This window comes from Corvus moneduloides, chromosome 1, assembly GCF_009650955.1.
Source record: "Corvus moneduloides isolate bCorMon1 chromosome 1, bCorMon1.pri, whole genome shotgun sequence".
NCBI classification, from domain to species: Eukaryota; Metazoa; Chordata; class Aves; order Passeriformes; family Corvidae; genus Corvus; species Corvus moneduloides.
In genome coordinates this window covers 97,330,971-97,355,300 of record NC_045476.1, presented here as the reverse complement: position 1 = coordinate 97,355,300, position 24,330 = coordinate 97,330,971, and the positions used below count along the sequence as shown (strand labels likewise).

The window sequence follows — 24,330 nt, the reverse complement described above, 5'->3', positions numbered from 1 at the left end:
GCAAGAATTTCATGAAAGAAATTGTAATTATTTATATAGGTATCCATTGTGAGCTGGCACGAATTTGTGTATGGGACTTTACTTTTTCCTACTACTTTTAATTGCTGTAAAACACTTAGTTTTCAGTGCCTTACTGAGTAATTTAACCTCCCATGGTGTACTTCTTAGAGACCTTCCAAAGGTCTAAGCATTAACGACAGAGGCAATAACTGCTATTACTGCTTGATTTTTACATTAGCTTGGGGGTTGCAGGAGAGTTGCATCATAGTTAGAATGAGGAGAGGCAGAAGGAATATGATGTGCTACATGAAGGTGAGGTTTCTTTTAGTGAGGATACAGAGTTAGATTATTTTGTTTCAATTATTGAGCTGTTCTTATCTCAACCTACAAGGCAAGGCTTACCTTTTCTTCCTGATTCTCCTGCCCACTCCGGGGGAGGAGGAGTGAGCAGGCAAGCAGCTGCATGGTACTTAATTGCCAGCCAGGATTAAACCACAACACATGTAAGAACAGAGTAAGGAAAGAATATTGGTTTTCATACACTAAGACACCATTTTTAGCAAACTTTAAATGTCTCTGGCTTCGTATTTGTTGTTTTGTTTGACTGCTGCATACAATTTTAGGTTTAGAAAGGAATTTTTTAGGATCTTTGCTTAGACAGTGAACTCCAGATACACATTGTGTGCAATCACCCCACTGTTTTTCGCTTGAAGTGCCTGCTCTGATCTGCGTTCAGAGCTTTGAGTTCCACAGTACAGATGAGAACAGTCTTGGATTTGAGTACACCTGGCTGTTTTGGGAGGCTTTTTGAGATCAGAGCCTGAGGTGAATGTAGTAGATGGGTGCACTCTGGCATGTTTGTTTCATTGTAGTCTATTCAAGAACTAGGGATAGCACTACTGTTCTGCAGTGGGCTGAAACAGGGCAAAAGTGAAGAAGTAAATTCAGCTTTTTTCTAGAAAATACAGCTGGTTCTGGTTGCTGTGAAGAATTCTCTATTTGATATTATTTATAGTCAGGTTGCTCCCTGAATAACAGTTGCCTTGGGCCTTGTGATTATTTGCATTAGATGACATCTCTGGTCCTGTATCAGTGCTTTCTAGTAGTAGTATTTTAGTCTGTTGCTCTTCTTGATGCATGAGTAGAAAGAAATTTTAAGGCTTAAAATGTTGTTTAGACCTGATATTCAATATTTGCTACTGGTTATCTAGATTGGTAATATTTTGGGTATTGTATGCCTGAGAGCTATGACCTATACTCTAATTAAAATAAATGCTCTAATGTCTTCACCCATAGGCTCTCTGCTGCAATCCTTTTTACAATTTTTTACATTTTTTTTTGTTGTTTCTTCATTTGAATTTTCTGTCAGAGTGCTGTTAGTTATGAAATTATAAAAATATATAAACTGTCTACCTGTTTAAATATCACAGAGCCATTTAAAATGTATTTTATGTCCAAATGTCTTCCACAAGTAGCTGTGCTATTTGATAAGAGGTTTGGCAGCAACTCTTGTACAGTTTTGGTATATCAGAGTTAACTGAGCCTTTAAAAACACAGCCAATCTCCTGTTTGAAGGTTGGCATGTGATTCTCAGTATCCTCTTGTGTCAAATACAAACTTTGTGGAAGATGGCTCTTCTCCCTGTTTCCTCCCGTGCTGAGGGGAAAAAACAGAGGGGATAACATTCAAGGTCAGGTTGGATGGCGCTCTGGCCAGCATGACATAGTTGAAGATGTCCCTGCTCATTGCAGGGAAGTTAGAATAGATGGCCTTAAAAGGTCCCTTGCAACTAAGCTATTGTATCATTTTATGTACTTCCACACAATTTAAAGTATTCATTACTTAGATACAATAGTTTCAAAGTGTACTCAGAGTGCTGTCAAAGTGAATGTTGTCCAGAAGCGTAGCTGCAATAAATACAAAAGGTAACTTAGCTATGTAAGAAAAATCCCACTTCCCTTTGTCTGCTTCTTGTTTTTATCATAAAAATAGTGATTACGCTGGTAGGAGTCTCCTGTAACATGGATCTGCCTCTTCCACATCAGAATTCTGTTTTCTTCTAGATAGCATTTCTAGCCATTATCCCTGATGCATCCTGATGTTTTGATGAGAAAAAGCATGTCTATCTGCTATGATATTTGCATTGGGAATTTCTTGCAGGATTGTTGATAGACAGCATGGCTTACTTGAGTTTGACTTGCCAGCTAGCCAGCATGGATTCTGAAAAACCTATGCACTGTTCAGTGATCCAGATACTTTGTGGAGCTCACATTTTTCTTTATCTCCCTCTGCGCTGTTGCAATTTAGAGAGCTGAGCTGGAGATGTGTAGTGCTTGGTGTTCTATAAGGCAGATCTAGCCTCTAGATATCAGCTATCTACACTGGTTTCTCAGGGTTTGTAATGAAAGTTCCTTGTGGAAAAACAGCAAACCCCATAATGTGTTTGCTTGAAGTGTTATCAGAGACATCAAAATAGCCAGAAACAGTGTAACAATAAAACTGTCCACATTAAAGTTCTGAAAGACCTCTACATGGAGATGGGGTTTTTTAATGCAGATAAATTGATTGCTACAGAGAGACTCATCCTTTATCATATTTTGTTGGATTGAAAATGATTGTTAAAAGTAAAGTTTTAAATTTTTAATAGATCTTTGACATACTGACTTTATTCTCCAAGCTGTTGTTCTATCACATTAATGGCATTTTTCACCTTGTATGAATGGATTTGTTTTCTTTTATTTTTACTTTTGATGGCCTTTTGCGCTAAGTGGTAATTAAATCAAGTTAAACTCAAGTTTTTCATGGTCATGGCACATGTGATCACCTGAAATCTATAGAATGGGTTTGGATGGTAGCATAGAACTGAACTGGAACAGTTTTCAGTAGGTTGAAATAATTATCTTTCTGATCTGGTCTTTTAGAAACCTGAATTTAATGAGTCCTCTTGTCTTTACACTAATGACTTGAACTCTTTTTCCCAGTTAGAACAGAACTAATTTCCAGGTTTTCAGATTCTTACTTGTACACTTAAGTCTTGTCCCCAGGTAGTCCAGTTTGTCTGTGCTATTTCTTAGTTAAAAATGTGATGATTTTTACTGTCATATTCCTACCTGTTACATATTTCTTTACAGGTCTCTGTTCCCTTTTTGCTATTTGCATCTTGTTCACTGCTTTTACTGCTGTTTGTCCTTTCTTAGAGTTTCACACAGTGTCATTTTGGCCATAAAGCTATATAAAAGAGAGGCTGATTCCTAACAGGATTAAGAACTTTTGCAAAGAGAGGATAGAAATTTCCATGAAAACTTTTTAGTCATATGTTGTCAGTTATGCTGTGTGCAATGTAAATAATTGAAAGCACAATAATTAATTGCAAATGTCACACTTCTTTTCATAGGACACAATAACATGGACATGGCAAGGGCCAGGAGCGTAAGTGGTTTGTTTTATTGCTTTTATCATTGCTTTTCTCAGTTAGTTTTTATTTACGTAACTTATGTGCATATGTAGTTAACTAGTTGCTGGTTATTTGATTATTCTTTGGGATTAATTTATCTTTTATCTGTTATTCTCTGATTATGATAATAGTCATTAAGAGGAATCCAGGTGTAAACAGTGTACTTGTGCTGCTGTGATTCTGCTGGTTTGCAGAATGAATTCTAGGTTTTTATTTCAAACTTCTGGTTTTTTTTAGCCAAGTGCCTGAAGTAAAACAACTTGCTTCTGCTCTACATATTTTATTGTCTGCAAGTTGATTTGGTATCTTATTGTATAAAATTTCTAGGGCTGTTGTTTGAAATTGGTCTACTCTCACGAAAAGAGTCGACAGACTCAAAGAATTTGGAGATACTATTCCATTATTTTGTCGGAATATAATTTTGACTTTTTTTTTAAACAAAATGTTATTCTAGAGGTTCTTTAGCAAATTCATGTAATGTAAAATATTAAATGAAGCAGTTCTTTCTTGCTTAAAAAATTTTGGCATTATTTCCATGTTGGGATTTGAGTAGAAATTCCAAAACGTTTAGATGAAGATGAAAACAACAAATTTTGAACCTTAAGTAAAGGGGAGTTGGCTTCTATGGTTAATGCTTTGTATTGTTTTGAATGTCCCACCTGAGTTTCTATATTTTTGTAGTAATGAGGAAGCCATGGGGATTAGCCAAGATTCAAGTAATTTGGAATTTTGTCAATTAGTTTTGCACTTGAGAGCCAGGTCTAATTAAGGACATGATCTGGAGACTTGAGGAAACCACTGATCACTTCCAAAGGTTCAGCTTACAATTAATTTGTCACTTTGGAAGTAAATAAGTCCATGGTTGTGTATAACATAAATAGACACTGCAGCATTTGCTGCATAAAGGGATTTCTGTTCTTGTGAGCTACTACCTCTTCCCTTGCATTTGCACTGTAGTTCATGTAAAAATAACTTAGCCATAGAGGAGAAAGGTGAATAGCTTACTTCCACCCTAGTGTCCTAACTGAGGAGTCAAGAACACATGAAAGGAGAAAGAGGGAAGAAACTTGTAGGTGTGTTTCCTCAGATCACTATAATGTCTACAAAACCCTTATTCTGAAATGTCAATCTCTGCTAATAAAGTTAAATTAAAGCTGAATCAGAATCTGCAGCAGCATGTCATGTTATACAAATTGACTGGGTCAGTTTAAATTACGGCTTTGCTTAATTAGGATTAATTCTCCTGAGTGACCTAAAATGTATTTGTGATGTCTTAGCAGAAAATACTATTAAGACTGATACATTTGCTGAGAAAAGGAAGCCCGTATCTTTTCTGTCTTAGTGTTAGCCAAAACTTAACCTGGAAATGGTTCTGTATCTAGGAGTATTCCCTTTGTTTAAAGGTGCTGTGGGTTATAAAATGGATTGAAAACTTGTCACATGCAAATTTAAACGCTTTCTTACTCTTACTGAAAGTAATGTTTTTACAACTTTCACAGTATTCAGAGCAGATCAACTGAGTCTACCTTGAAAACAAAGAATGAACGTAGTACATAACTTGAATTCTCTACATTGGACTTGAGTTAGATACAGGTTCTATCATTTTAAATTTTTATTAAATTCAGGGTTTAATCCTTGAGGATTACAGAGTTGACAGAGAGAAAATCTTACTTGTAACTTATTGGGGATTTTTAATGCCCTCGAACAAGGACCTAGAAGCCAGACTTTCATGTTTCTGTCAGGGACATAAACTTCCAATCACAGGCTCCATTGTTGTTCTTGATCCTTTTCTTTGCTTTAATGTGTTGGAAGCTAAATAGAAAGGAAGGGGGGGGAAATGTTTTGCAGCCCTACATGACTGTCTAACAATAAATGAGTGGGGTTTTGCTTCCAGGAACTGCACTTTACCTGTGCAAGAGGATTTTGACCAGCTGACCCGTCACAATGATTGACTGCTGTAACTACCTAGATACTGTAAAAAATGTGGCTACTAACACTGCTTCTTAATTTAGGTGTACTAAATCCTTTCCTGGATTTGAATCTTAATGCTTTCTAAGGTCAAGTTGATTCCAGTTATCTTGTGTCTTAGGCTATTAAAACACACGTACTGCATTTCATTAACAGACTTTGGAAGTGTAATGAACTTTGATTCCAAACTGAGGCAATGATAAAATCTCAGTGGTTACATAATTAATCTTGCCAACTCTGTGCTGAATACAGCATTTTTCTGAAACAGACTTGTTCTTCCTTTAACACGTTATGCATATATTACCTTTTACTGTTTGTCTTCCTTGTTTTTGACTATTTTTTAAGATGCCAATTCAGTGTAAACTACTTTTGTTCCACCTTACAGAATGTAATATGTAGGAGTACTTTCAAAGACCTTTTCTGTTAATTTCTATCTGAATATGATCATACCTACAAGTAGGAATGTTACGTGAAGTCTTTGGAGCATGATGTACTAAGGTTTCACTATATATAATCTTTTTTTCCTTCATCATTCCCTATCTTTTTCCCCTTTTAGGTTTGAAATTCTGTGGCTTACTTTATGTCAATTTCACAATTCTGTGGAAATCGAGGTCAGTAAAAGAAAACTCCTGTGTATTCTGAGCAGTTGCAGAATACATAATATTGTACTTAATTCTGCAGTAAAAGTTTGCATTCAAGTCTTGTATGTATGTCTGTAAAAACAGGTTAAGATACCACTTGTATTTTATACAAATAAATATCTGTATCTGAAAATAGAGTCTAAAAATGAAATAGCAAAATACAGTTTTCCAGTTGGCATAAGACTTTATTTTCTTACTGATTTGAATTGAGTAGATAAATTTCTGGCTCAGTTTAAAGAGTCTTTTGTGAACAAATTTCTTGTCTTTTAATGGCCTGATTGTTGTTTGAAGTAGTGTACCAACTTTGTATGTTAGACATTCAAGTGTGTGAATGCTGATGTACAAACTTAGGACTGTCTTGCAGAGAAAAATTTGTAGGTGGCTTCTTATAGGCCACATAAGTTATTTAATGTCTGGCTAATTTTTTTATTAGGCTGCACTGTTCAGAATGTGAAATTGGAAAACAAAAAGAGAATCCATCTATATTCTTAACTTTGTTTTGAGGAAAATACTGTAATTTTAAGGCTAAAGATTATTGTAGGGAAAATGTGGAAACAATTAAAGCCTTTCCTTTCAATTTGTTGTCCTTACGCCTTTTACACAGAGTAATTATATTTTTGTGGACAATTACAGTATTTGAAAAGCGTTATATAGGATATTTGACAGATGTTCTGCAATTCTTTTGCTTTTTGAATAAAGAAGCGGCTATTTAGCTCTGACAGATGGAACTGATGGCAGGGTAAATCAGTAGGAAGAATTAGTGCATATTTACATACACTGTGTTACAATAGTAACATATATTGCATGCTAATCACGGTGCTTATCATTGCTCTGTGTTTGCTTATTTATGCAATCAATTATTCCCAAAATCAAAGAATGTGCAAAATACCAGCCACTCAATAGTTGTATGTGTTGTAGAAATTTGTGGTTTGTGTTATCAATTTAGTTGGATAAAAAAACAAATGGGATTTCCAGGATAGTGGCCTGTGTTTTGCAGAAGGGCCGGGGAGTGACTGGCTCACGCAGGGCTAAGACAAACCAGCTGGTTGGCAGGATTTTTACCCTTTCTCAGAAACACTTTTCTGCCCTAGGTGAGTAAAATGGGTTCTTTCACACAGAAGTGAACACTGCAGAGCTTTCTTGATTTTTGAGGCAGCAGCTGCTAGCAGATGTTGAGTTTCTGCAGCTCTTACAGGTCTTGCATAACAAGCTATGATCTTCAGTAGTTCTTGGGGGGGAAAAAAAAGGCAAACTAACTAGTGACCTTCTGAAATATTCCATATAAAGCAGGAGTTGGCAGAGGATAGAGGAGCAGACCTGTTTGCAAGGTTGCTCTCAAGTATGAGGCAGAGTATTTGAGAGCTACTTGTTGAAATCTGTTTTTGTAAGGAAGTGTGGTGAGGACTAGGAATGTAGAGGAAAAATTAGTTGTTCTGTGTTCAAAGTCTCATTTTTCCCCTGTTCTCTGAAGTTTGTTGGTTTATATTCCTGCTCTGTTTCATCAACACAGAGATAGTTGCAAATACCTACCAGCCTGGATACCCCAGTTAGTGCCGATGATCCAAGAACTCAGAGAGACATGCTACAAAACAACTTCAGTGTTTTTTTTGATTAAATGACAGCCAGTAAGATTTAACAGCCAGCAACCAGGATCCAAAGTTAGCTAGTCTGGGCTTCTGTGCATATAATACACGTTCTGGCATACTATATGTGTCATCCAGTATGTGTTTTGAGAAGCAAGCATCTATGTAGGTTTTATAATAGGTTTCTGTAAATATTGGCCCATCCACCCATCAGGTACTTAAAACTGATATGCTGGCAGTGCACGATGAAGAAAGGATATATGATCATCTGCACATGTGGCTTGTTTTGGCTCATGTCTGCTTGTTTTACTGACCTGGCAACTTCAGTGTTCGTACATCCACAACAGTCTGCAGCAGCTGAGAGTTCTTCTCTTAGTTTTGTTAGTGATGTTGAAATGATTATGCTATTTATGTTGAATTAGGCACAGACACACAGAACACCTCTGAAATCACCTCATATTCAAGTTTGTTCTGTGTTTGGACAAGTGACTTGATAGCCATTTGCAACTCAAATAAATGGAATGGGGTCTGGAAGTTGAAGGAACAGTCTTTTCATCTCTGTTAACTTCACAGTCTTTGTGGTTTTGTATATTATGTGAGGCTGGTGTACCTACTAGCAGTGTAAACCTAGAAGACAGGGGCCATATGTTTTCAGCTGCAGTGGTGCATGTAGGGAAAACTCCAGCAAAACTCAAAATAAATTTAATGTTTTTCCATTCAGGAAACAGATGAATGTCTAATGGCAGCGTTTGGGTGCTGTTGATCATACCATTATGTATTTTTAAAAACACAGCTAGCTTCATGGTTATTGAGAAGTATTTGCTGAAATTATAAACTTTATATAGGTTCCCCATTTGTTAGGCTCTATTTTAAGGACCAGTGTGAAATATCTGCATCATAATTCCCATTTTTCACTACCCATAGGTATTTGTATGTACTGTAACTAAACTTCTTGCAGCTTTTTTTCTAATTCAGAGGCTTTACACAGGGTTGTGAGCATTTTGCTCACTTAGTGCATAAATTATCTCACTGTGCTGTGCTACTAAGAGAGCTGTCTGTTTGGTACTGAGTAGGAGTGGTGATCAGAGTGATGCCTTCTCATTCCTCCCATCTGAGCAGTTAGTTACTTGGCAGAACAAAATGTTTTGAAGGTTTTTATAGGTGAGACTGGCCATGATCTTGAGGATTATGTAATTTTTCAATGGACACTTAAAAACAGCTTAAAATGCTGGAAGATCTTTTCATGTAGGCCATGCCATTCTCAAAGCTGCCCTTTCTGCTGCAGGTCTCCAGCAGTTCTGGTTTAATTTTACACTTTACAACATCAACTGTTCTGTGGTTCTCTGGTCATCTGTATTCATTTAGATTTTTTCTTTCAATGGAGTGTTAATGGCTGATGTCCAATTTGAAGGGAAAAGCTTTCAAAATGTCCAACAACAGAAAAACACTTCTCATGTGTGCATTAGGCAGTCATACGTGATTTCAAAATGTGCAGGGGGAACAGTAAATACCTGATGTCCTTAAAATTTGGATTCTTAATATTTAAGCTATAGAACAATATTCCTTTAGTGTGTGTGGGGTTTTTTTGTTATCTGGAAGGAGCTGAACAATACAAGATGTAAGAGAAAGGTTTATGCAAGAAAATATTACTACTTTTAAATTATTTTAAAATTCCTAGTCCCACTTAGAAAAGGAAGGTAAAACTCTGCTTGGGTTCCATGAGGTAAGAAATGAGCAGAGTCAATGTTATATGAATTTCTAGAAGTATGACATATACTTAAGCATTTAAGAGTTTAATTTTAAATATATTCTGTAGTCTTAATACATTTTTGTAAGTAACAACAAACTGTATACAATTTTCACCATAGTGCTGTAAGATATTGTTTAAAATGTTAAATATTTTTGGTATAATTCAGTTCTCTGTATGCAGTTTCTTCCTGTGTATATTCCTTCAGAAGAAGAAAGAAAAAATCCAGTGTTATATGCCAATAATGTCAGACGTGTAATGGCAGAGTAAGTATGTTGTAATACTGAATAAAAATAGATGTGTGATTTTAAGTTTAGAGTGAAGAAATCATGTCACAAAATCAAGTTGGTGTGGTTGTTTGCCTACAAAGAACTTTGTAGTGTGCAGGAGTGTCTGCAAGACCTTTTACATAGCTGTTGCTTTCCCTTCTGAGGAGGCCAGAGAGCCACAAATACAGCAAGAACTGTAGGAGTTGATGGGTTTGGGATATTTTTTTCTTGGTTGGTTGTTTTTGGGGTTTTTTTAACATGCCTTCATATAACAAGCCAGTTCTGCTTGCTCCAGTGGGTATTTGGTCTTTTGGGGGAAGGGTGCGGTTGAACCTTAGGAAGATAATGTAACTGAATTTTGTGCTATTGGGGTTGCATTTTAAGCTGTGACTATTTTAATGAGGTTAAGAATAGTTTCATGTACTCATTGTTAGCCTGTGGCTATTTCAAATAGTAAAGTGCAGGAAAGCCACTTTCATTAGAAATAGAGGACTGATACAATGCAAATTAATTGAAGTTAATGTGATGACACTTAAAACACTTCTCTGTAGGGTATAATAAAGGCAACATTTAATACTTTCACTCTTCTGTTGCATTTTTTATTAACATCTTCTGCATTCTTTTTTTTGTCCTTTCAGTAAATCTTCCATTAGTCAGTAGATAACTCTTTTGCATATTTACAGCAGACTCTCAGGCCTGTGATCACTAATAAGTCTTGAGAGGTTTATGAATCTTCCTAACCCTGATTTCGAAAGAACTTGTGAAATCTTAATTTCCTTTGTGTAACTTCTCTTCCGTTTCCAAGTTTTGGATTTAAGCCAAAGGCCAGTCTGTAGGTAGTGCCTGAGAATTCTTCTCTGACTGAACCCAAGTCTGTGAGTTTCCTTAAAGTTGTTGGGATGATAATATAGCAATAGATCCATTGTACAAAAGGACATTTCTCAAAAGAGAAAAGAACAAAAGGACCTATTTGAATCATCTTGTCTTAGAGTCAAAAATCTTTGAGGCACTGACCTCAAAGACTTTTGTTGTTAATTAAAGACAATCACCAGTCAAGTATTGTCCTCAGACTTTGTGTAGAAGGCCGGGTTACTAAACCTTCATTCTGAACTCTGCTCCAATCAGATAACAGGGATTGTGTGCTATAAGGAGAAATTTTGAAAGCCTGCAAAAGTTTACAACAACTGCCATGTCACAAGCCGTCCTTTTAAGTGCACTTAGGAGGGAAGACATGATTTTTTTTCTCCTTCCCACCCCTGAAGAATTAGGCATTTGGGGTAACAGAAGAGGGAAGCAGATCTAAAGGGAAGACTGTCAGAATGAGAGATGTCAAAAAAGACTTACTTTGGGATGAAGCACGGGCTGTAGATGCTGTGTTGTTGTGAATAGGAAAATAAATGTGTTTGGGTATCAAAGGTTTGAAATTAAAATGCAGATGAGAATGAAACAGAATGTTGATGCCTGGATACCAGGCATAACTCTAGACCAGTTAACATAAACATAGTTAAAAATTATTTACTTCTGACCACTTCCAGATGCCTTCTTGTGGCAGTTCTCCAGACTTTCCCAGTTTATTCACGCAGCTTTTGGTACAGGAGATTCCAGCTCAAATGCTGTCAGACTGTTCTGGAGCTGTAGCAGTTGCAACTCAAGTACCTCAGGTGCTGTTTGGTGCTGGCATTGCACTCTGCATTGCTGGGTAAAGGACAATATTACTGCTTCATCTAGATTTGTCTTGCTTTTCTTGAGGATTGAGTCAGTGGCAATGTAGCATCTTGTTGTCATGAGGTCATTTCAGGATCTATTTAGATGTCTGCTTACCCCTCCTCCCCATCATATTTCTCTGGCAGAAGAGTGTAATCCTACTGGATATTTTACAGCATCAAAGGTGGCAGTCCCAGGTAATAATGTATTCGTGAGTCTAGAACCAGTGTTGTGCAAACCTTGTGTCTTGCTCCTGGTTTCAGGAGGAGTCAGTGGAAGTTGCTGAGTGCAGCAATAGGTACAGTTGCCACTCCTGAAATTGTTTGCCTTCACAATAGTCTTGATTTGTGAATGGCTTCTATTTAGCATTGAACAAAGCATTTGACAAGATTTCTGTATCTTATGCTGCTTCTTCTTGTTGACTCTCTGAAGAATTCTTGGTTTACCCGTATTTGACTAGCTTTTCTGTGGGCAGCCACAGATGTGAGTGATGGTGGTCTCTAGATACTCCATTTCTATATATGTGAGCACAAACTATTTCATGAAGGAGATGCTGTCATTCACAGAATTTTGCTTCTTTAGGACATTAGTTTCTTGCATGTTTGCCCAAAAAGTGAAATCCAAAGTGTGCATGTGTTATCGGAACTGGAATTACTCACACAGGGTCACCACTGGCGCTGAACGTGCTTGCCATCCTTTGGGTCATTTTCTTAATTTGCACAAAAGGTATGTGCAGCATAGATTATTCTGCTGTTTATGGTCCCTACTTATCCCTTAATGATATGCTTCACATTTGGTATTCTCATACAACCCATTTTGAGTGAGTCTGTCTTGTTTGGTCTTTCTGGCCTTGTTCTGACTACTGCTCGGTTTAGTCCATGCCCATCTCACCCACAACGTGCTATCAGGAACTGTGTTTAGAGTCACTTCCAAATCACTGAAAATGTTGAGTGCTTTTAAATATGGCAACAGTCCAGGCTGGTAAAATCAATAAAAAAAATGTGGTGCTATCCTGAACTTTAATTCACTTCATGTTTTCTTTGTTGCTCTAACAAAGTTCTGAAACCACCCTGCTAGTAAGTCATGCCATGTAGGTAAATATTATATTGCCTTACTTTTGTATTACTTGAGCAAAATCATCATTTTGGTCTTCATGTGCACAAGCTATTATCATCTTTTGTTGATGGGGTAGGCAACATGGGTTGTTTTGGTCTGTTACTGAGTTCCACAGTTTCTTCTATATATTTTCTACTTGAGTGTCAGACTCTGGCCTGTGTTGTTTTTTTTAATCTTCAAATTAATAAGTAATAATTTACTGGAGTTATGGTAGTGTTGTAAAATTGTCAGCCACTTGAGACTTCAGTCCCAGCTTTTCCAGAATTATTAGGAACAAATCACTTGACCTTGCCATCACAAGTATTTATTTCTAAAAATTTCTCAGTGATAGAGGAAATATCTCTACCACTCTTAGAACATGGGGAAATACTTACTTTTATTCATAAGACATGTTGTCTTAATTGTTTCCCAATGTAAATTATTTCACATGACAGATTTTTTTTTTTTCTTTTTTGCCTAATGGCAATTTTACTATCCTTAGCTAGTAGTTAGTTATGTTATTTTTATATATATTTTTTATGCTTTAAAAGGTTTCATTCTTCTTAGCTACATCAGTTGCAACTCTCTGTTTTTACCTCTCTGTGTTGTTTTGCTGCATCACAGTTCCTAATTTATTGATGGCTATTTAAAGAGTGATTTGTTTTGTGGTTTGTTTGGAGTATTTTCCCCTAAAGAAATATATTAGTTGCCTCTTTTCATTGTGGGGTTGTAGCCTTTTGCTGCTGTTCTTAAATGCCTAATTTTCATTAGCAACTTTATTCTGAAAGACATCTCATAGTTGTAATCCAAGTACTGTTTAAGGTATAGAATTCAGTTTGAAGGTAACTTTTGCTCCCACTTTGGGGGGGGGGGAAGTTAGTTTGTTACCCTGCTATTTATTAGGACTCAAATATGTTTGAAAGAAGTATGTTTGTAACTTAGCTTTTAGTAAGTTGCAAAAATTGATTTTGTACATAGGTGAGCTGATGGTATTGCAGGCAGCTGATGGTGGAAATCTGCACTGCAGGCTCTTTGTGCAAGGCCAAAGTAACCTCACCTGTAATTACAGATATAAGCTGATTAGATGATGATACACAAACACATAAGTCATTTACTAACATGCAAACACAGTTTGTTTTCCTTTTGTTTTAGTTTCTCTTAGAGACTATCTTCAAAACAGGGAAGAATATGTTTAGGTGGTACAATTTGGGAAAAAATGGAAGACAAAATATTGCAAATTTGTTAATTTTTTTTGTATGTGGCACATGTTGAGACTGAAACTTGATGGAAACCAGACACCTTTGCCCCTTTGTGTTTCAAAACTGTAAGCACCTCAGAACTGAAGTTCTGTCAGTACTCCTGATTTTGAGCATTTTGTTTTCCCAGATCTTTCAAGTATTAAACTCGGCATTATAACAACATGTGTGGCACTGTCCAGGAGTTGTGAAGTTTCTTTTTTGGCAAGCCCAGAAAGGCAGACTCTTGTAGAAATGCCAAGATACCGTAGTACAGTTTGCATTTTTCTAATAACTTTGGTTTTCTTCTTCACTTACAGAAGCATTTAAAGACATGTTTTTATATTTGCAGTAGATACTGAAATTGATTGAAGTGCAGCATGTTAGACATGGAACTTGAAATATCTGTCTTCCTGATGTTTTCTCTGACAAGTGCTTGCCAGGATCACTTTCCCCATGTTGGAGCATGTCATACAATTAAAGCAGTGACTTATCAGCCTGACTTATGAGCATTACATTTTGCTTTTGAGAAGTGAATACTTTTTTCCACCATGCTGGTGAAGGCAAAAAATATTACAGTAGTCTTCTGTGTCCATCTTCTCTTGTCATCTACACAGTCAAAATCAGGGTTTGTTTCTTTTCTTGCAGGCTCTGACAGCATCAGAATGTGGTCTTTGCTAATCTATCTACATGATAGAGTAATGCTAGTTGCTGAAGAGTAGCCTTGAGGATGTGAGTTTACAATAGTTTGCTGGTCTGTCTCATGGCCAGATATTGTATTCAGTGGCCTCCTGAGTCTAACTTTGGAAAAACTGCTGTGCTCTGCGCCTGTGCTGACTGAAGTTCCGTGCGTGATTCTGCACAGGTACTGGTTGGATGCTCAGCATTCAGCTTTGAAATCCAAACTGGTTTTTTGGTATTTTTATACCATCAAAGGCATGAGCATCAGTGTAAGTGGAATTACTGTAGTGCTGGAGTTAACAAGCATCCATTTGAGGCATCCATGGTGAAGGGTCTGGAGAGTAAACCATGTGGGAAGTGACTGAGGGAGCTGGGGTTGTTTAGCCTGGAGAGGAGGCTCAGGGGGACCTTATTGCTCTCTACAACTGCCTGAAAGGAGGTTGTTCTAAGCTGTGGGTTGGCCTCTTCTCCGACACAACCAGTGATAGGATGAGAGGAAATGGCCTCAAACTGCTCCAGGGGAGGTTCAGGTTGAACATGAGGAAGAACTTCATCATGGAAAGTGTTGTTAAATATTGGAATGGGCTGCCCAGGGCGATGTTCAGGAAACAACTGGACATGGTGGCACCATGGTCTAGTTGAAAAGATAGTGATCAGTCAAAGGTTGGACTTGATGATCTCATAGGTCTTTTCCCACCTAAAAGATTCTGTGCATTGTTTGGTTTTCAGGCCATACACAAAAATGGAGATGAGATATACATTGTGTGCTCTGTTCATTTCTGTGAATACTCTGAGTGTGGCAGGTGGAGAACATAGTCACGGAACAGGGTTAACTGTGCAGCTTCTTGCCACATTCATTTTCTCAAGGAAGAAATAAATTTTTTAAAGTGAAGTAATACTTCATGACAGTCTGGTTTGAACTGGTTTTTGAATGCTGACAACACAAGGAGAACCTCCTTTGTTTTTTGCCCCTTGAAGATTTGTGATGGGCAAGTCTACAGGACCAACAATTGCAGGACCCATTTTCAAACACCACCAGGGAGAAATAGAGCTGTTGGCAGCTTCTTATTCTGTCTTAAAAATTAAACCATTATGAGATAATAGATTCCTGATGTGAACTTCAGACTCATGACTGGACCTTCTTTTGCTTGGAGAATGTCACATAGTAGTTGTCTGAGGAGAGAAAATGGACTACCTACTCTGGCCTTCCAAAACTAAGTAGTTGACAGTTCTTCAGCTTGGGAAAGGATGGAAAAAAAAGTGGAGGGTTGTTTTGAAGGTCAGGAAAATCATGAGTGTTCTAGAAAAGCACAATGAGGGAAGTCTTACTTTTCATAGCGGAAGAGATGGAAAGCACTTAACAGTAGATCAGCTGAAAGTAAACAGAGTAAGTCTTTAAAACATGCAAAATTGTGGCATTCATTAGCAGATAGATAAAATGACTTCATCAGAGCTGAGATTTACTCTAAAAAACCTGTGGTTAATTAGTGATTCTAAAACATAGTGGTACAAAAGGTCTCTGGTTCAGGAAGTTCCTGTACAGATGACTGCTAATAAGTGGAGTTACTTGTCCACTGTGTTTTGTATGTCTTTTTACTGAATATTGGATAATGAAGAAAAATGCCAAATTAGATAGAATTCTAATGTTTTCAGCACCCTATAAAGCTTACAGTTGATATAAAGGGTTTTTTCTGAGCAGCCTGTGGAATATTCTCTTGATTAGTTCACAGTTCTGCTTATTAACTATGTAAAACATTTTGAAAGTGTTTTTGTTGAGACGTAGGTTCAGAATGTCCCAATATTGCCTGTACTATTTTTCTCCCTTTGCATAATATTCCAGCAGTCACATTCTGTTTTATGTTTGGCATTTTGCTGCATAGTGGATTGGTATGCAGAAAATGAGGAAGTTAATAATTCCTTTTATATTATGACTGCACAAATGTTAGATATAGAGAGCTGTTTGGTGTAAGACATCAGGATATAACAAGTACAACTGTTGTATTTAACCAATTGGGTTTGCAGGAAAACTTTTGGGTTTTTGTTCCATTTGGGTTTATTATTTTCAAGTGACCCTCTGACTTTGAAATTTTATGTAGTGTGATATCATGACAGGTAAGTAGCCAGCATCGCAGGGAGGGCAGGGAAGGAAAAAGTCTTAAGGTATGTCAAGCCAGGCATTCATGTCAGGCCATATAAATCTGCTGAACTTCTTAAAAGGCTAGGCTCACATTAACTGACTGCAAAAGCAGAGGTAGTTTGAAGAAAAGAGAGGGGAAGAATGCTTTCAAATGAAAATACGGGAAAAATTTTTATTTTTAGTTTATTAAATATACAGGATTGTACTTGTGATTTGCATCTCAAATGGAAATTATCTTTTTTCTTTTTCCTTTTTTTTCCAATTGAAGTAGAAAAAGATTGCCCTGGAGGGTAAGTTAAAATAGTTGATAAGTGGTTCTGTAGAAAATCCTGTGAGTTGCAGTTGTACCGAGGCCTTAGAGTGAACTCTAATATGCCAGGCTTTATTCTAAGAAATTAAAAAATTCACAAGTCTTAGCATAAATAATGAACTTCATATGTTCCCCGGCTTCAGTTTTTTCAGCATTCTGAGCTGAAATCAAGGTCCTTAAAGCTGCTAGCCCTATACAGCTTGTGATTTTTCTTCTGAACTCGAGAGCCCCTTGAACTCTTATCTGGCCTCGGTTGATTCTGATTGAACTCTGCTTGGAGCAAAAGTGTTTCTTTCCTTCCTCATTTCTGATCTTTGTTATTGTGAAAGTCTGGAAGTATATGTACCTTGTTTTAAGTTCATTTGGTTTGATTTTCTGTTTGGTTTTTTTTGTTTGGTTGGGTTTGTTCTGTCCAGCAGCTGGAAAATTGCAGCAGGTGAACAAGAGAAGCTGCTTTTGTCTTTCTCAATCCCATTTTGTGTATGTGTTGACATTTAACATACATGTAGGTATTGTTGTGGGGATTTTCCTGTACTGTTAGCTATGTAAGTCTGGACCAACTACCACCCCTTTTATAAGGGGTGCACAGTGCTATAAAAAGATGCAGGTTGTGCTTTCCCCTTGTGGTTTGGGTGAGTCTGAAATGACCTCTGGTTTTGTTTGGAATTTGTTTTGTATCTTACGTTTGGTTTTGATTTTTTTGTTGGTTGTTTGCTTTGGGGGTTTTTTTATTCCTCTTTGGCTGGGCTCCTTCCAACATAATCAGGGACCATTATTTAGCAGTTATTTAAACCTGGCATTGGTGCTGGGCTGGCAGTCAGTCAGGCTTCAACCCTTCCCCCAGGCTGAGTGCCCTAATCTTTCCTAGTCGTCTTTCTTTTGATGCGTTGGAAACGTGTCTTGCTTTTGGTTTTAACAGGCTGTTGTTTCTTGCTTTGGCTTGTCACCTTATGGTTATGTTTTAACTTGTCCATCTTCTCTGTTTCCCTTGAGAGAACGCTTGAGTTTATTTTGTTTATTTAAAGTCTCTTTATTTTAATTGCCACCTTTAATCAGCTTCAATGACACTAACTTTTTTTTTTTGTCCTTTCGGAATCTTATTTGTTGAGTGCCTTACCACTTCTCCTGATTCCCTAATATGTCCAACAGAGGAACACTTTACTCTTTTTTTAACTTACTTTTAACAAGCTTCCCTTTTTGCCTGTAGTTCCCCTGTGCTTCAGCTGATCGCCTCGAAGTCCCTGTGTTTCTGTTACATGCTATACCTAGTGTGGCCTGGAGAACTGATGGATTTTGGTGTAATGTGCTTGGCTGGGCAAGACCTTTGTTTATTGTCCCATTCTTTAATGGAACTGCTCTGCATAGTACTGCCTGTAGCATGTCCTTGCCGGAGACAGTTGACGTGGAAGTCTGTAGGGACGATGGAGTGCACAGATGGTACGAAAGAGGGGAATAGGAAGTTACCTCAACTGGCAGGATAGACTCTGCTTCCTTTGTCCACTCCTTTTTCTTCTTTTGAGGAAAATTGATTTTGTATTGTAAAATACCAGGGATTTCATCTTGTATAATACAACGGTGTATTGAATACTATAAAACAGAAGTCTTGACATGCTTGCAATGCCTGATCTCTAAGTCAGGTTGAACTTGGAAGTGGATTTAAATCCCCACAGCATGGAGGAGTTCTTCATCTGTATTTTACACACTTGTTGCTAGGTTAACCATAAGTCTATGGGATGAGGTAAGGTATCACAAGAATTTTGTCCATTCGATTAAGGTGATTTATTGGTTTACAAATACTGCTAGGACACTTCATAGGAGGAGTGGATTGCTGAAACAACAACAGATAAAGCAGAGAAAACTTTTGAGGAACTGGATTTAATTGCTTAGATCCCCAGTAAGAGGCAATCTAATCTTCAACACTCTGCTTTTAAGATGACTTTCCTGTGTACCTGAATCATTTGGTTTAGTTGGCTTTGTCCTTTTGCTCCTTTCTCTTTGTTGTTTTTTCTTAGGAAGGGGGAGGCTATTCAGCCAGGATCACTACCTTTTATGTCCTTGTTTTGTGCATAAATGGCTTATAAATAATATCTGGGGTTTTTGCCATATTTGGTACTTTTGAGCTTGGCTATTTATTAGTGAGGTGTTCTTCCTGATTGTTTGACTTTCTCAGCCTTAAAGAGAGAAACCCTGATCAGTACCTTTAAGGTTTAGTGCATGTCCTGTATATCAGAATTCCTGAAGTTTGATAATTAATTGGTGGACAGAAGAGAACTAGCTTGTGTTATTTACCTTGGTATTCAAAGGCATTGGAATGAGATTCTGAGGAAGAGACTGTTTGACAGAAATTTTGTTGCATGAGAGAGAACTGCCATTACAGAACAAACTATTTATTATGAAGCACAGAATTGAATGCAGAGTTTTCATCAAAGCTGAAATTAGTGGGGCAGGCCTCGGGGTTTTGCATCAATCTTGCCATTAGTGTATATTAACTTCACATATGAAAAAGGTGGTTAGCAGTAAGGCAGACAAACTGTAGATGAAAAGAATAAAGCTAAGTCAATAAAAAAACTTTGTGAAGATTTCATCAAACTAGAAAGGTCTGCATAAAGGAGATGATGCTCCTTACTACTCTAAGTAAAATCAAGTATAATAGAAAATGTGGCAGATGAGTAGCTTATATGGAGCAGTGTTGGCTTTCTAAATTGCTTCTTATGTTTGTACACTGAATTCTTAAAGGCCTTTTTCACACCAAAGTGTCTTTCTCTCAACTTTGCCACAGCAAATGCAGGGCAGCTGTAAAATCAGGATTTCCATCAATTATCTTTTGGTGCTACAATTACTACAGAGCATCAAGTCAGAAGTAAAGCAAAAACCAATACTGAATTTTTTGGTGTATAAAGTCTTGGGATTATTTTTTTTTCTACTTTTCTTATGTCATACATTTCAAAATAACTAACTTGCTTGGAGTTTTAACTACACTTGCTTTTATGTTACGTTCTACCTGTTCTTTGTTGAGAAATGTTGCCTTTTTTTATAATATTAATATTAGCTACAGGTAATAGCTGTTCTGCTCACATAATTGCACTAACACATTAATAAATCACAATAAAAATATTGGACACAATTGTTAATAAATGTGTTCTAGAGTAAAAATTTTGAAATCTTAGTTTTTCACTTCTGTGAAATGGATATGTCTATGAAAGTGTATGCACTGCCCAATTTTTGCCTTTTGTTCTTGCATATTTTCATGGACTCAGTCAAAGTAGATGTTCTGCAATGGATCGAGTACCCTATTTCATTTTCGCTATGTGAACTTTTATGAGCTCTATGGTTTTTCAGAATAGAGAGCATAATTGTTACAGGATTTCTTGCTGTGAAAAAGTGATTATTTTGTTTAGTCTTCTTAGATTATCTTGTTTACAGTATTTCTTTGGTTTATTCAAGGGCATTGGGAGTTTCAGTGACAGACTACACATTTGAAGACTGTCAGCTGGCTTTGGCTGAAGGACAACTTCGTCTGCCTTCAGACACATGTCTTTTAGAATTTGCAAAGCTTGTGAGAAGCCTTGGGTGAGCATATACAATATTTATGTGTAAGGTGCATCTATGTTTATATAGTTTTCCTGTCATGTAACAATATTGCTTTTATAAATAAATAAATATGGAATGTCATCATACAGTCAGGGAGACACCAGTATAAAATTAAACTAGTACTGTACTTCACTTGCAAGCAGCACCCCTGAATCCTAATGAGTAGAGTAGGTTGTAAAGTTCTTATTTTCAGTCTGACAAGTGAGCAGAGTGAGTCTGAATCGTTCATTCCTGACCTAGAAGACGCTTTCTGAAGAGGATCACAAATACTGTGGGATTCCTAATATTTGATACAGTTAAGAGTCAATTGCCTTTTCCTGTGACATCTGTGCAGGGAAAACAAGTGCTGCCAATAGCCATCTTGTGACTGGATTAACCTTGCAATAGTGAAGATAGAGGGGTCACCCTTTCCTGAGAAGCACAAGGTGGTAGTTGATCTTCTGAGCAGGTCACTGCCAGATGGACTTTCTAGTGGAGCAGTAGGTCAATGCATGCAGCGTGGATCCTCTCTTCTTTCTTCCCATAGCACCATTTCCTGTTGGCTTTACCTTTCAAAAAAGCCTCAGCAAACCTGAAAAACTCACCTAAACCAAATAGTAGAACTTGCTGCTGTTTTCCAATTTTTCTCCTGCTTCTCCAGTGATCATATTGAGCAACCATGAACTAAATGTACAAGCCTCATCCTATTAACTCTCAATACGCAAACACCCTTTTTCATTTTCTTGTCTCATCACCCAAAAGTACAGAGCACAGTTTAATGTTTCCATTGTGTATTTTATTTTCCTTCACTAATTTTTCCTTCATCTTCAGCTTGTGTACATAAATGAAAATGAAGAAGAGCAAGCTCTGTTGGAGAATAAGGAATGTAGGACAGCACACATCATGAATTCAGATGACAAGCATATATTAAGCTATTGTCAGGTCCTTCATCTGAAAAGTATTCTGTAAGGATAGGAGAGACTTCTAAGGGAAAAGAAAGATTCTTACTTTGTTTCAAAGGCTCTGAATTTACAGTACTAAGGAATAAAAGCAAGTGAAACAAAACAAACCAACCACCCATGTCTCTTATTATGCAGTTGATAATCCCGGGATTCAGTTTAATCCTCTTGTTAAGTTGTCTGGCTTCTGTCTGCTCAATTTAAAGCTGTTCTTTGAAATTATGCTTGTCTAGGGTTTTGTTTTGGCCTCTGAAACAGTTACATGCATTTGTGAGTGAGGTTTGCTGCAGCACAGAAGTTCTCTCTGGTTTGAGCGATTAATCATCAGTGAACTATAATCCTCTCTGAATTTGGGCATGTGCCAATAAGAAGGATATTATGATGGTATTTTTCTGGCACAATTGGATGAAGATTGTAATGTGACTTCATCTCTAATGCATGTTTGATAATAATGTAGTCATTTTGCTGTTTATTCAAAGGTTTTGAGGCCAGGGAGGCATTAAGATCATCCACTTACATCCCTAAATAACTGGAACAGTAAATTTTATCCAATGGGTTTTTCATCCAGTCTTAGTACTTGTTTTTGAGCAATGATGTACCTTCGAGATAATGTCCAGTTTTAGAAGATTTCTATAGCAAGACAAATTCAGAGTTCTTTGTGGTTTAGATGTTTTGAAATCAACTTACACCTCAGTTTGCTACACTGAAGAGTTACTTCTGTGTACATTATGTGTCTACAGGATTCATTTTCATTGTCTGTAAAATTTGCTTAGTCTGTGCTCAGCTGGATGGGATCCAGTCCAGAATCCATGCAGGCATAGCAGAGAGTTCTCATGCTTCATCTAAGGAAGAGCTCAGGCTCTGTTAACAGAGCTGTACACCACACTCTGTGATAAAATGACTGCCTTATCAGTGAGATCAATTGATCATAGACTTACCTTCTCAAATTGTGCATTCATTAGTCCTCAAGCAGTCGTGTTTCTCTTCAGTCTGATAATTTGTCTGACCAACAAGCTGATTGCTAAGCTATGTGCAGTCTATGTTATTGCTTTCATATTTTTTTTTCATACATTGCAAATCCTCTGCTTCATTTGATGATTTATTCTGTAATTAATTACCCCACTGTTTAAAGTGAATCTCTGTTTTTACTTGAACTGGATCTATTGCCATGTTCTGGACATTAAATCTTGTTTGGATTTTGTGCCTTACTAAGACTTCTTTGGGTATCTCCTCCTTCAGGAAGTGTTAATACAGTTAATTAAGTCTAGTCTCTGTCTTTTTATGAGACACTTCTTAGAAGTAGTATCTTGGTAGTTGCCTGCAAGGAGATCCTTGAGTTCTGATTTGAATTGATTTGCTCCTATTGTTTCAAGCTTCTGTTTGTTCTAATTCCCAATATTACTTCCTCAAGTTGACCGTGAGGATCCTTTTAGGCCATGCAGCTGTAGGCTACCAAGATCTGCAAGAACCTCATAGGCTGGTGCCTTTCTATTCTTGCTCAGCAGCCTTTACCATCCAGACTACAATGCAGAATTCTACTCTCCGTGTGTGCCTGAAATGGTGGTCCAGACTGTAGGCAGAACACATCTACCTACCAGTGCTGTAACTTCAGAGTACTCAGAGGTCATCTATGACAAGGGAAAAAACCTCTGGAGGATGTTTACAGTCTCTGTTTGTGATAAAAGCAATACTCTCCACTACAGGAGGTGATCATGGATCAGGCATGACAGCAAATACCAACCATGGCAGCCCCTGCTTTTGTGGATCAAGGCAGGGTGTGCCAAGAGTATTCAAGGTCAGTTTTGCAATTTTTCAATATATATGCTCCATTATGGCAAGAAGTTGCACAGAAGTACATCAGCAAACATAAAACTGAATGTATTGTGCTTTTCTGGCTTAGGGCATGTTTTCCTGTGCTTGCAGTTTACAGTAGCTAGCTACAAGATCCAGCTGTTCTTTCAGCTCTCTGAGACACTAGAAGGTTTTTGCAGGTTCCCCGCATGCAAGAAATGAGCTTGTCTTCAAATAGTCAAATACAGCTAAAACTAGCTTACTTGCTAAAAATAGTGATAATTATGCTGTAAAATATTCTACCTTCAGGGATCTGTTTTTTCTTGTGAAGTGTGCTGTGAAGAATTTAATGTCCAGGGCTGTTAATCTTGAAAAATGTCCTTTCCCTCTTCATGGACTCGGGAATACTTCTTGTTCCCTTTCTAATGTGCACTGACCTAAAAAATGAAGCAAAACACCACAACAGCAAATAATTTTATATATCATAAAGCCTAGATCCTGCATGGAAACCATTGAGCCAACAACCACGATTTCATGAGGAAAGACATTTGCTTTGGCTTTCTAGAATTTATGGTCTCCATTGGGATAAAAGTAACAACTGTAAAGGAATTGGGACATTCAAACCTTTTCACATTGGTTCAGAACTTATTATGAGATTTGTGCTTGGCTTCAGAAGACTTCAGTTGAGCAGCTTATGGTCATCAACATATTAATTACTTTCTGATTTTGAAGAGCTAGAGGGAAGTGAGCCCACCTTGGATTACCAGAAGCACAATGAAGTCACACTCAAGTTGAAACAGTTTGCCTCACTGATCCACATACTGCTTTTGAGATTGCCTCGCATCTCTTTCTGTATTTATAAAACACAAACCACAAGATGCCTGTAAGATTTGTGGTGAGCCATGTTACTTCCCATACAAGGTTTTGCCTTCAAGCTTCTTTAGCTTTTCAAACTTAATTACTGGTGAAGATCTTGCAAGTCTTGAGTGCTGTTCACCAGATGAGTACTCCCTCAGTTCTAGAAGGTGAATTTTGAGACACTTCATTGCAAACAAAATCTCTTTGATTTAGAGACAAATGTTACACTACATATTCTGCGTCAGTGGGGGCTTATCTCAAGGATTTAGATGCCAGCTGTCCTCATGCTACAGTTAAAATCCATTTCAGCTACTGCTCTGGGATGTAT

General features: G+C 37.3%; 1 protein-coding gene across 3 annotated transcripts in view; it reads left to right on the top strand.

Annotated features, from left to right (window-relative positions):
• The window catches only part of LPCAT1 (lysophosphatidylcholine acyltransferase 1), a 67,856-nt gene that overhangs the window by 22,635 nt on the left and 20,891 nt on the right, over nt 1-24,330 (top strand). For all 3 annotated transcript variants that reach the window (XM_032119580.1, XM_032119570.1, XM_032119587.1), the window contains 4 exons: nt 3,395-3,429; nt 5,979-6,033; nt 9,577-9,659; nt 20,269-20,394. In XM_032119580.1, the coding sequence (XP_031975471.1) occupies nt 3,395-3,429; nt 5,979-6,033; nt 9,577-9,659; nt 20,269-20,394 (299 nt within the window). The remainder of the gene's footprint in view (nt 1-3,394; nt 3,430-5,978; nt 6,034-9,576; nt 9,660-20,268; nt 20,395-24,330) is intronic.